We start from the raw sequence: 14091 nt of genomic DNA, 5'->3' as shown, positions 1-14091 counted from the left end.
CATCGGGAATTTGTCCATCTGTCCAGGCTTTCTGAACTGTGCAGTGCAGCCACTGTAAGACTTTTATACTACCATACTTCAGCATTTCTGGTCGAATATCATCTACTCCTGCTGCCTTTTCACATTTCAAGCCTTTGATGGCTTTTTCTACTTCAAGTAGAAAAGAGATGTATACTGCAATACATTATGGGTGGGGTCACTACCTAGACCGAGGAGACCTCAAAAAAAGGTTGTAACCAGTCTGGGTAGTGACCCCACCCATAATGTATTATAGTATACATCTCTTAGTGAGATGTGCTTTACATTATGGAAAATACTAAGAATAGTGATCAGAGCTTTACCCACCTTTAAAATGAGTTGCCCTGGTGTTGCACCACCTTTAGACTTGAACTACGATCAGGTGCAAACTTAATTGTTTGCTTACTTGGGGTTAGGAGTAAAATAAACAAGTTTATCAAATTACTTGGTAACCCTAATATATATATATATATATATATATATATATATACACACACACACACACACACACACACAGGCCCGGCTGGAGGCGTGTGCAAAGTGTGCAATATACACAGGTGCCGCAGAAGAAAAGGCACCTAAAAGATGTCAAAAAAATATGAGATAAGAGTTTAAATGAACAATGAATGGTACATATAATTATGATTGTATGTTGTCTTCCGTTTGGGCCCCTTCAGACCTTCCTGGAAACGAACAAATAAATTCTGAAATTGTATCCTGGACCTGATTACATCACTGTAATTTTTTATTAAAATTTATGAAAATATACCTAAAATAGTTCTTTATTTTTTGATGTATCATAAATCAACTTATGATTAATTGTTGAGTTCTGTGTAAAAAAAAATTTATATAAGCAGGACTAATCCATAGGTAACATTATACTGCAAAGCGGCTTTCATTTGTTTTTCATTGCCTGTTCTAACCAAGTTAGACTATATCCTTTATTCAAGTGTAAGCAAACGAAGTTTGCACCTGAAGTATCTTCAGGACTAAGGCAACTCGTGGTAAAGGTGGACCAAGCTCTCATCATTCCTTGTCTCAGTATCTCCCATAATACAAAGTACATCTCCTTGCGGACATGTATAATGCTAGGCATTAAGGGAAGGGCCACTACCCAGACTGGTTTCGACCTTTATCGAGGTCTTGTCAGTGGGAGCCAGACTGGTGATACTAAGGCAGAAGCAATAGAGAGGTCATATTTACCTATATGAGTTGCCAACTGGTCTACCACCTTATTATTAAATTACTCTGGATTTAGAGAACGATGTTGGAAATTTTTTCCCACTTGGTTAGACTATAATAAATTTAGTTTAATCCTTAATCCAAGTGTAAGCAAACAAAGTTTGTACCTGAAGTATCTTCAGGACTGAGGCAACTCGTGGTAAAGGTGGACCAAGTTCTCATCACTCCTTGTCTCAGTATCTCCCATAATGCAAAGCACACTACCCAGACCAGTTCTGACCTTTATTGAGGTCTCATCAGTGGGAGCCAGACCCAGAAGTGGTGATACTAAGGCAGAAGCAATGGAGAAGACATATTCCAAAAGGTGTACCACCTTATTATTAAATTACTCTGGATTTAGAGAGAGAGAGATGATGGAAGTTTTTTCCCCCCACTTGGTTAGACTATAATAAATTTACCACAAGTTGCCTCAGTCCTGAAGATACTTCAGGTGGAAACTTTGTTTGCTTACACTTGGATAAAGGATTAAACTAAATTTATTATAGTCAACTAAGTGGAAAAAAACATCTTTTTCTAAATCCAGAGTAATTTAATAACAAGGTGATACACCTTTTGGCAACTCGTATAGGTAAATATGACTTCTCCATTGCTTCTGCCTTAGTATCGCCACTTGTGGGTCTGGCTCCCACTGACAAAACCTCAATAAAGGTCGAAACCGGTTGGAAGCTTGGGTAATGAATGACAATGCTGTAGCCCATGAAATTTTAACTGAGGCTTGGCTATTGCTGGGTGTGTGTGTGGGGGGGGGGGGGGTAATGGCAATGCTGTAGCCCATGAAGTTAACTGAGGCACGGCTGTTGCTGTTACCCCTCGGATGAGATATGAGCGGCTCTGCTCGGTGGTTGGGTGAGCCTGCCACTGTGTAGAGCCAACCAGTTCTGAGAGTTCTTCTCAGTGGCAGGGTGAGCCTGTTACTGAGAGAAACAAAGCTGAGCTTTTGGAGTTTGGCCTGTACTTGAACATTCAATAAAGGTTAGAACCGGTATGGATAGTGGCCCTTCCCTTAATGCATAGCATTATACATGTCTGCCAGGAGATGTGCTTTGCATTATGGGAAATACTGAGACAAGGAGTGATGAGAGCTTGGTCCACCTTCACCACGAGTTGCCTCAGTCCTGAAGATACTTCAGGCACATTTTTTTTTTTTTACACTTGGATAAAGGATTAAACTAAATTTTATTATATTGTGTTTTATGTATTTTACATAATATGGCAATTTGTAGAATAATACTTTGTTTTTCTTGTTTTTCAGGTATTGCACAAATTAACTTAAGAATTTGCAGAAGAATTCCTTGGGAATGTAAAGTTATTTGTTGATTCATTTCTCACTTGAGTTACAATAAATAAATTATAATAAGGGTGAAAAAAAAAAAATCACGAGAAAATAGTCAGTTATTTGATAATGAAAACAAATATACCATAAAAAGGGACAATATGCACATATAAAGTACAAGCTTTAACCATGGAAATGAATTTATTGTGAAGAACAGCACTCTTTTGGTTTGTAGTATCTTGCAAGTGTTCCCAAAACATTGTGTTCATGAAATTCACAAGGGATTATCAGGACATGTTTGCCAATTTTGTCTTTATGCCCTTTTACAGCCAAATATCAGCATTTTGCAAATTGTAATACATTAATAATAATCAATCCAGATGATTCGTTCACTGGCAACAGTATATCAGTTTGCCTGGATGCTTCATTGAATGAAATTCTTATATTCCTAATTAAAGACACCTACTACTAATAATCATCATTATTATTCCCCCTCATCAAAGTAACAGTAAGTGGGGTAGTAATGCTACTTTAATATAAAACAAGATGGTTTCCTAAGGTATTTCCTCTGCAGTAAGTGTTTTATGTCTGTAGATGTGTGTTCACAGGACTGGTTTGCATGTGTTTGGGATGAAAAACCTGAGTGTCTAAGTGGAAAAACCATGCCATCCCCCCATATGAGACTGGCTAACTCACCTTCAATTGAAAAGGACTGCTAAAGGTTCTTTGCATCATAGATGGAATTCAAATCCAGGTCTTTCTAATTAAAGGGCTTTGTTTATACCAACTGAACTAAGGTTCCGTTATTTCTATTAGTCTTATAGTATGTGACATCTGTACAGTTATGATTTCAATCTGACCATTGTTGTTGCGAAAAAATTATGTAGAACAATTTTTTTTGGCCTAGAGATAAATCTCATCTACAGAATGAAGCAGTACATTATTAGAAGTCTCAATGACCACCTTATGAATTATGTATTCAATGAATTGCCAGTCATTAAGTTGTTTGATTTATTGTTTAGTCGACAAATTTCTTTTTCGATGAATTGTCATTTGGCAAACTGCCTTTCAATTTGATTTCAATTTTCATGGAACCATAAACATCTCAACAAGAGAAAAAACTATAACTTATTGAACTTACTAATACTTTATGCACTGAAGATGCTGGGTAGAAAACTAGCAAATTACAAATGGAAGTCAGGATTTTCTTGTTCAATGAGTTTAATATAATGGATTTCAAGCAATGTAGTAAGTGCTCAATGTACTTATTGCCAAAGGTAAATATCTTATGGTATGAGAGCAAGAGTGGAGAGAAGGTGTGTGTGTGTGTGTGTGTGTGTAGTAAATGTTTCATGAGTGAGTGAGTGAAAGAAAGCAGGGGAATGAAGTGAAGAATGTTAACAATGTAAGGCATGAATGTGCTGAGAATATAGTTGAAGATAGTGCAGCTAATGAGGTGGCAGTGAGAAGAGAAATAGCATACTTATGTGGAGTCTTCACAGGACAAAACATGAGTTTGAGTGACTGGAGAAATGATTGATGTGTGGCACAGCAGGAGGATGAATGAAAGCAAAAAGTGAATGGAAAAAGTATGACAGTACAAGAAACTGGTAGTAAGAATGTATTGTTAAACATATATACATAATTGTCAACAAGTTTTGCCAGCTAGAGTCTGTCTGGCTTCTTCAAGACAAGAAAGGTTATACTAACATTAAAAGCTAAAACAAAAGAATGCATTAACGACCTAAAATCCTATTAGGATTTTATCTGCATATTAATGATATAAGGAATGATTTAAGGAAGGGGTAATATTCAGTTATTTGATGACAATGCAAAACTTGGGAAGAGCATTAGTCGATAAAAGTGATGTATATATCCTGCAGTTTGATTTCAATAAATTGGCAGTGTGGTTGAAGAACAATGGTTGTGTAAGGTCATGCACTTTGAGATGAAAAGATTACATACTTGGCATCATACTAATGGTACTGATTTGGGGATGATGAGACACAAAAATTGGCAAAATAGCTCAAAGGATTACTTGGATTTGAAGAACACACTGACAAGTAATGATAGGGAAGTTACTATCCCTCTTTATAAGGCTATGATTCAAATGCATCTTAACTACTATGTACACAGATTTGGTGATGTGGTGGAGAGAATTCAGAGATGAGTGACTAGGCTTGGGACAGATCACCAAATCTGTGTTCAGTAGTCAAGATTCAGTTGAATCATAGCCTTATAAAGAGCAAATAACTGCTCCCTGTGAGGGTAGATTGAAAGTGCATGTGTGTGTGTGTGTGTTGCAGAGTTTAGTTTACAGGTGATAGAAAGGGGATATGATAGAAACTTATATATAACTCAGTTACATTTTGTAACTTTTTTGTAATTTTGTAACTTACAAAATAACTTAAGGGATTCTATAAGATTGACACAAAAGAAATTTTTCAATATGACAAGTAGAGAGAGAACAAGGGGTCATCCCTGGAAGCTTTATAGGAGTGTGGTTAGTAAGGGTGTGTGGACTAGATTGTTTGCTTGGAGAATAGTGAATGAGTGGAATGGATTGCTAGAGGTAAACCATTCCAAGAAGCTTAAGAAGAGGTATTATTGCTATCATGTGTATAATGGTTAGCGTGGTGGCTTCCTGCAATGGGTCTTTGACACTGTGGAGATACCTGTACATAATAATAATAAACACTTAATTCAAATTACTGGAGCAGAGCTCTCATAGTACTCATCTGTAAGAATTAAAATAATACTGAATGTGAGAATTACAGAAGAATTTCTCTAAGTTCTTGGTGAGATTTATGCAAGCATACTTGAAAAGAGGCTAAGAAAAATTGTGGAAGAGAAACAATGAGAACAAGCCAGGTTCAAGCCAAATAAGGGCTGTCAACATGAGGTTTTCACTTTACAAAAAACAGTTGAGAAATCAGGGGGATATGAGGGTGGTTTAAAAAGTTCTTGGCCTAACAATGAAAAAACAAATTTATAACTTGATCTAGCTGAAGACAAACTTTACTGGTCCCAGTTATTGTATTTCTTGTCTTCACAAAGGCAGGACAGCAAATGTCAGGATTTCAGAACATAAAGACTACATCTGGTTTCACCAGTACAGCCACTCTGGGCTTGCAGACCATGCTCTGGATACCTGCCACAGAATACGTTGGAAGAAAGCCACGTTAATACACCGCAGCAAGTTTAAATATGAGAGATTGTTCATAGCATCAGCCTCAGCTATAGAAACTTTCCAAACCTCGACAAATTTGGATGCATGAGATTGCCCCAATTTTGGGAAGCTTGCATCACTAGAACATCAGCCCAACAGCCAAGACAACCCAATATAGCCCGCTAGGGGGCACCACTGCCCCCTAGCGGGCTATATTGAACATATTGTTGTTCCCCTACGAACAACAGTTGTTTCTCTCTCTCCTCTGCCTCATTTGCTTTTTGTAGTGCCTGCATGCACGTGCCATAGTTATATGTTCCAATTGAAGATGGCAATGTGACATTGCCGAAATATAGGAAGTATTCATTAAAGTTTCTTTTAATTAATATTCCAGTATATGTTGTAAATTCCTTAAATATTTAATAGTCATGTGTTACCAACGTATAAGCCTTTCTACAAGAAATAATCTCCCTTAAGACTAATACATTTATTCCAGTGATGCTCCAAAGCCATTATCCTGTCCCTGTAGTGGTTCTCAATAAGACCTGCAAAATACCCTATTAATTGGTGGATGTTCCAACAATTCACAGTGCAGATCCCTTAATTTTCCCATTGCCAAAACACCTTTGTTAGCAGGTGCATTGTCCTGATGAAAGATGATTTTTTTCTTCTGCAAACCGGGTCTTTTCTCACGAATTTTTTCGTCTAGTCTGGTTAAAAGATCGGAATAATATTCCCAGGTTATTGTTTTACCCTTTTCAAGATAATTAATAAACAAAATGCTTTAGCATTTTGTTTATTTTTCGTCTAGTCTGGTTAAAAGATCGGAATAATATTCCCAGGTTATTGTTTTACCCTTTTCAAGATAATTAATAAACAAAATGCCTTTAGCATCCCAAAACACTGATGCCATGACCTTTCCTGCTGATGGAACTGACTTGATCTTCTTTGGCGCTGAACAACTGGCTTCTGTCCAATGTTTTTGACTGCTGTTTGGATTCTGGTATGTAATGGTGAATCCAAGTCTCATCCATAGTAATAAATCGATGCACAAAATCAGTTTTATTCTTGTTAAAATGCTCCAAGCACTGTTCAGAGATTTTCATGCGAATGCGTTTTTGATCTGCTGTGGGCAAGTCAGACATCCATCTTGCGCAAAGCTTTTTCATTTGTTAATGCAAAATATATCCTACACATTCTTTTGAAATGCCTATAGTCTCAGCAATTTCACGCACTTTGACTCGCTGGTCATCCAATACCATATCGTTCACTTGATCAATGATTTCTGGTGTTGTTACACTTTTTGGACGTCCTTCACGTGGATCATCTTCAAGGCTAGTACGGCCATTTAAACTTGGCAGCCCATTTCTTAATTGTCGAAAACGAAGCAGAATAGTGCATAAACTTTTATGAACTTCGAACGAATTTCTTTTGGCAATTAAACCTTCTTTTACAAAGAATTTTATAACCGTATGATACTCAATATTATCCATTTCAAAGGATACAGACAACGCTTTTGCTTCAGACAGCTGTATAATAGAAACTACTTGATAGAATGACTTGCAATTTCATATGGATGCTTATGACAAATGTACCAACCTAGAAAAAAATCTTGCTGATAGTGTTGCCATCTATGGTCGAGGCTGAGAACTTGTCAGACCACCCTCGTATAACAACGATCTGTTTTTAAGTTGAGTAGATCTCAAAAACCAAATGGCAAGGATCCAAGAGAAAATTCAGGTTGAGGTAAATGAAACATTATACAATAAGGGAAAACAGTGTATATCTAGGCTGTCAGTCAGCAGTTTAAATGCACTCTCTGACAGGAAGGTGATGTGATGTAAAATCAAGTGAAACAAGGATACACTCTATCTCCACTATATCATCCATACAAATGATAAATCACATCATGAGAGAAAGTGGCATTAAACCTGGTGTTAAACTGGAGATATCAAATTTAGCTTTGTTTTACACAGATGATGACGTAACTCTAAACAAATCTGGTGCAGATCTTCGGGATGCATGAAAACTAGCAATACATGGAAAACTTCACCTGCATTCTCAATGGAGTATCTATAGAACAAGTGAAACATTTTAACTGTTTAGGCAGAAATTTTAGTGAAGATGAAAAATTAAATATGAAAATAGATAACAGAAGAAACAACAGTGTTATTGTAGTGGGAAGTCAGATAAATAAATTTATGAATAACAGAGAAATCAATTAAAACACTAAATTGGTAGTAGGCAAGATGGTGTGCAAACTAGTTTCCTTATGGATCTGAGAATTGGGTTAAAAACAGAACAGCAGATCAAAGACTGGAGACCATGGATATGAGAGGAAAAATTAGAGGAGTGAACAGATTGCACCAATGGCAAAATCATATTAAAAATGAAGATGTTAGGAAAGAACCTGATATTGATAACATTCAAGAATATGTGAGTAGAGCTAATCGAAGGCAGTATAAATAATCACTTAAACAGAATGAGAGAAGAAAGAAGTTTAGCAAAACAAGTGTATGATGCTAAGATGGCAAGAAAAAAACTCAGAGGATGACCAAGATATGGACAGATTAATACAATTATAAGTGCCAGGGAAGACAGAAGTATAAGACCTGATGATATTAGAGGGCAAGTGATAGGATAATTTTGAGAAAAATTGCTGACAAGAGATTAGTAATAATATTAACTTAATATTTTAGTGCTGTTATAGTGACCTATTTCCCCTCCCGAGGATATATGCCAGGAAATTGATGACAATGACAATGGAAAAATGTACTAGAGAAAATGGACTTCTTCTCCAAAGAAAGACAAGTGAAGATTACATAAGAAAATGAAATAATCATAAACAATTATATGACACCATCAAATTACAAGAAAGCAGTCCATGTGATAGTAATTGATCACTATCTGTAATGGCTGAAGGTATTCTCTCTTCAGATTTTCCAGTTAATACTGGTGTGCCTGAGGTGCTGTCATTTCACCTGCCATCTTCCTGATTTATATAAACAACCTGCTCTCACTGACTGCAAACCCTATTCACAGTTTTGCTGATGAGAGCACTCTCCACTCATATGACAAGCCTTGCAGTGCTCAAACATTTCAAGTTTCAATATCATTCGTAATAAGTGCCTAGACACCAATCTCTACAGCATCTTAGATTGGGGTGAAAACAACCTAGTCACCTTCAATGCTTAAAACAACAACCAAAAAAAAAAAAAAACTTGGCTTGCTTTCTTTTTTTCTCTTCTGACTGGTTACTTACCCTGTATAAGATCGCAAATTCAGCCAACCTTGGAATACTTGCTCTCATGTTTGGGGTAATGTATCTAAGATCTCTCTAAAAATTTTTGATGTTCAAGAAAAGGATGGTTCATTGATTAATGACACTTCTGTTACAGACTCCCTTTAGCCACTGTCTCACAGAAGGCCACTTTTGCACTGTCTCTTACAGATATTTCCATGGCCTCTGTTCAGCAGAACTATCATCCTGATCCCCATTTCTGACACTCTACAGGAACTTGAACAACAGCTGCTCAACTTCCCTTTGCAGTCAAACTACATACTCACTGATACACTGTTACTTCCAGTTATCTTTCATTTCACCATCTCAGTTATGTGGTTCAGCCTCCTCCATGATGTATTTCCAGCCTCTAGCTGTTTAAGAAGAATGTCAAAAGATTATTCTGCTGCTGCTGACTCATGTTCACACACAGCATTTATTTGCTATATATATATAAGCTTTAAAATAACCAAGCTTATAAAATTACTTGGTAACCTTAATATAAGCTTTAATATATATATATATTAATATATATATAACCTTTACCCTTAATGCTTTGCATTAAGGATAAATATTAAGAATAGTGATCAGAGCTTATTCTACCTTTACCATGGGTTGCCTTGCACTACCTGCAGGGTCAGCTAGACTTGCAACACTTGCAGACACAAACTTGACTGACTTGTCTGTTTGCTTACTTGGGAAATGGAATAAAAAACCAGGTTTATATTTAAAATAGCTTGGTATCTTTAACATATATTATACCCAAGGTAAAAAATTCTCTACATCTATCTCTCATCCTGAGATTTTTATTTAATAAGGTCAGAGCACCTTATGGTAACTTGTTTTGATAAAATATTTATAAGTGCTGTATTACTCAAAACTTAGTATTTCTTAGCCTGGCTCCACTGACGAAACCTCAATAAAGGTCGAAACCAGTCTGGGTAGTGGCCCCCTTGCCTTTAATACATAGCATCATACATCTCCTCCAGGAGATGTGCTTTGCATTAAGGGTAAATATTAAGAATAGTGATCAGAGCTTATTCTACCTTTACCACAAGTTGCCTTGACTTGCACTACCTGCAGGATCAGCTAGACTTACAACACTTGCAGGCGCAAACTTGACTGACTTGTGTGTTTGCTTACTTGGGAAATGGAGTAAAAAACCAGGTTTATATTTAAAATAGCTTGGTATCTTTAACATATATTATACCCAAGATAAAAAAGTCCCTAGCCTCATCAATCTCTTGGAGTACTGTTCCATCAATGTAGTACACAGCCGGTAATCTTTTAATCCCAAAATGCATACTTTACACTTTTCCACATTGAACTGACATCCATTACCTTTTGCCCATTCTACCAGCTTATTTAAATCATCCTGCAAACTTTCAACATCAGCTTGATTTTTTATTGCGCTACCCAACTTTGCATCATCAGCAAACAACCTTTAAGCCATTTCCTATATCATTTATATACAAATTAAACAACAATGGCCCAAGCACAGAGCCCTGAGGCATACCACTGGTCACCTGCCTCTACTTGGACTCAGCTCCTCCATACACCACCTTCTGGTATCTCTCCCTGAGCCATTCTCCTATCCATATCACCAATTTAGTATCCATTCCCATCTGCTCTAATTTGCGTAACAGTGTTCCATGGGGTATCCTGTCAAAAGCCTTAGCAAAATCCAGAAGTACCACTATGCAGCCAGTTCCTTTGTCCAACTCAGATGTCATTCTATTATGAAAAGTTAATAGATTGCTAAGGCAGGATCTACCTTTAACAAAACCATGTTGGCCTCTATAGAGTATCATATCCTGATCCACCCATTCTTGAATTTTGTCTTTAACCAACTTTTCCAATACCTTTACCACTACTCCTAAGATGGTAATTAGTCTGTAATTAACTACCGCAGTTTTCAGAGCCACCCTTATACAAAGGAACCACTTTGCCTAACTTCCACTCCCTAGGGATCATACCAGAGTTCAAACTTAAGTTAAATATCCAAGTAAGAGGGGTTTACAATTCCTTTGCATATTCACGCACCACCCGAGCTGATATTCCATCTAAACCTAGAGTGTTTGCATTTAAATTTTGCAATATATTAAATACCTGATTTCTTAGCTTCAATTCTCACATTAGTTATTACTACAGGTACAGAGATATCTTCACTTAGGTGATAGACTTTTGAAAAGTGATTACTCAGTAACTCGACTATTACATCTGATTTTGTCACCTCAATACCATCAGCACACACTAAAATTATCCTTCCAAAGTCATTCTTCCTTTTACTTGCCACACAGCAGAAGAACTCTTTGGGATTACCCTTGATCTCATTGGCTAAGGTCTTTTCATAATCTGATTTAGCTTTTCTTACTATGCTGGCAACCTTCCTAGCTTGAGCCTTGTACTGCTCATGGGGGTACTGATCGCATTTCTCCTTGTACATTCTCCATAACATTTTCTTTTTTGCAGATCAAGCTTGACACTACTAGTCATCCATCTAACGCCTACCTTGTTTGTCTTCCTGACTATGGGAACACAATCTGATATTGCTTTCCTCAGATACCCGCTGATTTTATCCCATGCACTGCTAACATCTTTCCCTTGCAATATGTTCTGCCATGGGATGGCTGCAAGCTCACTCCGAAGCTTGTTATTAACTGCCTAACCTGTAGTTCCGTATGTACCCCTTCTTAACAAAAAAATCCACAGATTTTGCAACCTCCCAAGTCAATACCACATGATCGTGTTCACCAATTGGAGGTAACAAGGACACCTTACTTATGCATATATCCTCTGAACCAATAACCAGGTCCAACACTCTCACACCATGTGTCCCTTCAGTTACATGCTGTTTCAAGTAATTATCTCGTAGAAGATGTATGAACTCCATTTCCTTTTTGCTACGTGATATTTCCTCCTTCCAATTGATATCACCATAATTAAAATCCCCCATAATAATCACTAAACCTGCACTCATTGCACTAATTTGCTGATGCATGAATGCAATATCTCCCCCTGTACCCCCTGGCCTATAGTAGCATCCAACTGTATATTTGGTTGCGTTGGTCACTATTTCACACCAGACCGCCTCAAATGAACTCTCATTCACATGTCTATCATCTTGATATACTACTTTCTTTGGCTGCAACACATCAGCTATCATCAACAGTACTCCTCCCCCTGTTCTATCTTCTCTGTCCTCCCTGAAAATACTGTATCCATCACATTCAATTCCAGTGACCACATCTTCTGCTGACAGCCAAGTTTCACTAATGCCTACAACTTTTGGTGAGATTGCACCAAATCTGACTAATGCAAAAATTCTTCTCTGTTATTTCGAATGCCTCTTGCATTGGTATACAAAAATTGAAGATATCCTCTAGTTCTTGTACAGGCTTTAGAACTGATATACAAGTCACTAATTTCAGTAGTCCCATGCCAATTTTTATCCCCTCTCTTCTGCAATTTATTCTGTGAATAAGGATCAATAAATATACAATCACTGCTAAATTTTCTCTCTCTTACACTCAACCTTTTCAATATTAGTTTCCCTGTCCAATTACTTCAACTTGTTCAGTAAACAGCAACTTCTTCAATCGCTTATGTCCTTCCATGTTCAGATGCAGCCCATCTCTAGCATACAACTGTCTTTTTCCTTCAAACACACTCCAGACATCAACAAATTCCAGACCTCTTTTTTTTGCACATTCTTGCAATCATATCATTCATTATCATCGCTCGTCTACTTAACTCGTAATTGTCAAAACGAGGCAGCAGCACATACACTATCCTCCCATTGACACTTTTCCTCTTCACAATATCTAACAATGTTCTTAAATCTTTTGCTACCCGATTTATACCACCACTCAAGTCGTTTGTACCAACCATAACTATCATCTTGTCTGCATCATGCCCACTCTTTATTGCTAAAGCCACTCTTTCTATTGTCCCACCAGCCAAGCACTCCTCAGGCATACCGCTCTCCATACCCTTAATCATAGAATCACCATATATCTTACCACTCTTAACTTCATTCAAGTCCACACAAGCATCACTCATGAACTCATTTCCTGCACTATTCAGCATGACTCTCTCAGTTTAATTACTCAACGCTCTTTTACTTATCCCCCCTCACTCTCACGACATCTCGTTTCTTCTAGACCTCTTGTGGTTTTATTTTGTTGACTCCCAATCACTCACATACTATTTATTACTGCATCATTCACCAAAGACTCACCCATACGTAATCCTGTTCTAGTTACTTCAGCTAAAGTAATCTCTATAGTCCTAATTTCTCTGTTTAACACATTAAACCCAGTTTTAACTTCCAGTATCTCCTTACTGAGCACTTCCAATTCCTCATGCAGAAGATGAAGGTCATTTTTCGTTTTCATGAACTCCCGCCGAAGTTCTTCTGCTACAGTCCCGATGTCAGCTTCCATTCCTAAATGCTCTAGTCTGTCCTGACACTTCTCACATACGTCGACATTTTCGTTCTTCTCATTTAGCCAGACCGACCACAGATCCTTCACGTTCTTCGGCGAATCCATTGCGCAAAATATAATGCTGAGCCAGTCTTTCGTGTAGAAGTAGAAGTCCTGCGTGCCACTGACGTACGTTTCTTGTTGGACGCCATCTTTACATGTTGAAGTAGTGAAACAAACAGCAGCAAAAACACAATATATACAACACAGTTCCAAACAATAACACCACTGAAGGACAATGGTATCTAACCGATGCACAACTGCGGCACAATTTGAGACAAAAAGTCACACTATATTTAAATTTAAAACACGTTTTCTGGCCTAACTAAACACGACTGCACATTCACCAAGGACATATAAATTTTTTGTGAGGAATATAGATTAAAAAATGTATAGCAAATCACATGTACTTACATAAAATGTCATTCTATTGTAAACAAATGAGATAAAATGTTATGAAAATAAAATACACTTCAGACCTCGATAATCCACTCCTGAGTTTAGCTTCACCACTACAGGCCTGCCAATGATCTGCTTCAAAAATTCGCTTGGAGTCTGCCTTCTGCTCATGATAAGATATATGTGCTGTGTATATAAAATATATACCTAGTAAGAATATTAA

At 37.2% G+C, this 14091-nt stretch overlaps 1 protein-coding gene across 5 annotated transcripts in view; it reads right to left on the bottom strand.

The window, feature by feature from the left end:
- The window catches only part of LOC150100430 (U6 snRNA-associated Sm-like protein LSm6), a 126291-nt gene that overhangs the window by 32591 nt on the left and 79609 nt on the right, over window positions 1-14091 (bottom strand). For 3 of the 5 annotated variants that reach the window (XM_090402812.1, XM_090402810.1, XM_090402811.1), the window contains exon 2: window positions 13949-14054. In XM_090402812.1, the coding sequence (XP_090258938.1) occupies window positions 13949-14039 (91 nt within the window). In that variant the 5' untranslated portion in view covers window positions 14040-14054. Of the gene's footprint in view, window positions 1-13948; window positions 14076-14091 lie in introns of all 5 variants that reach the window. The other 2 variants (XM_090402809.1, XM_090402808.1) reach the window with 2 other exon arrangements.

This window comes from Typopeltis vanoorti, chromosome 13, assembly GCF_054136105.1.
Source record: "Typopeltis vanoorti isolate ZY-2024b chromosome 13, IOZ_Tvanoo_1.0, whole genome shotgun sequence".
In the NCBI taxonomy this organism is placed as follows: Eukaryota; Metazoa; Arthropoda; class Arachnida; order Uropygi; family Thelyphonidae; genus Typopeltis; species Typopeltis vanoorti.
Note: the sequence above shows the minus strand (reverse complement) of the source record. Positions and strands in the feature narration are given on the sequence as shown.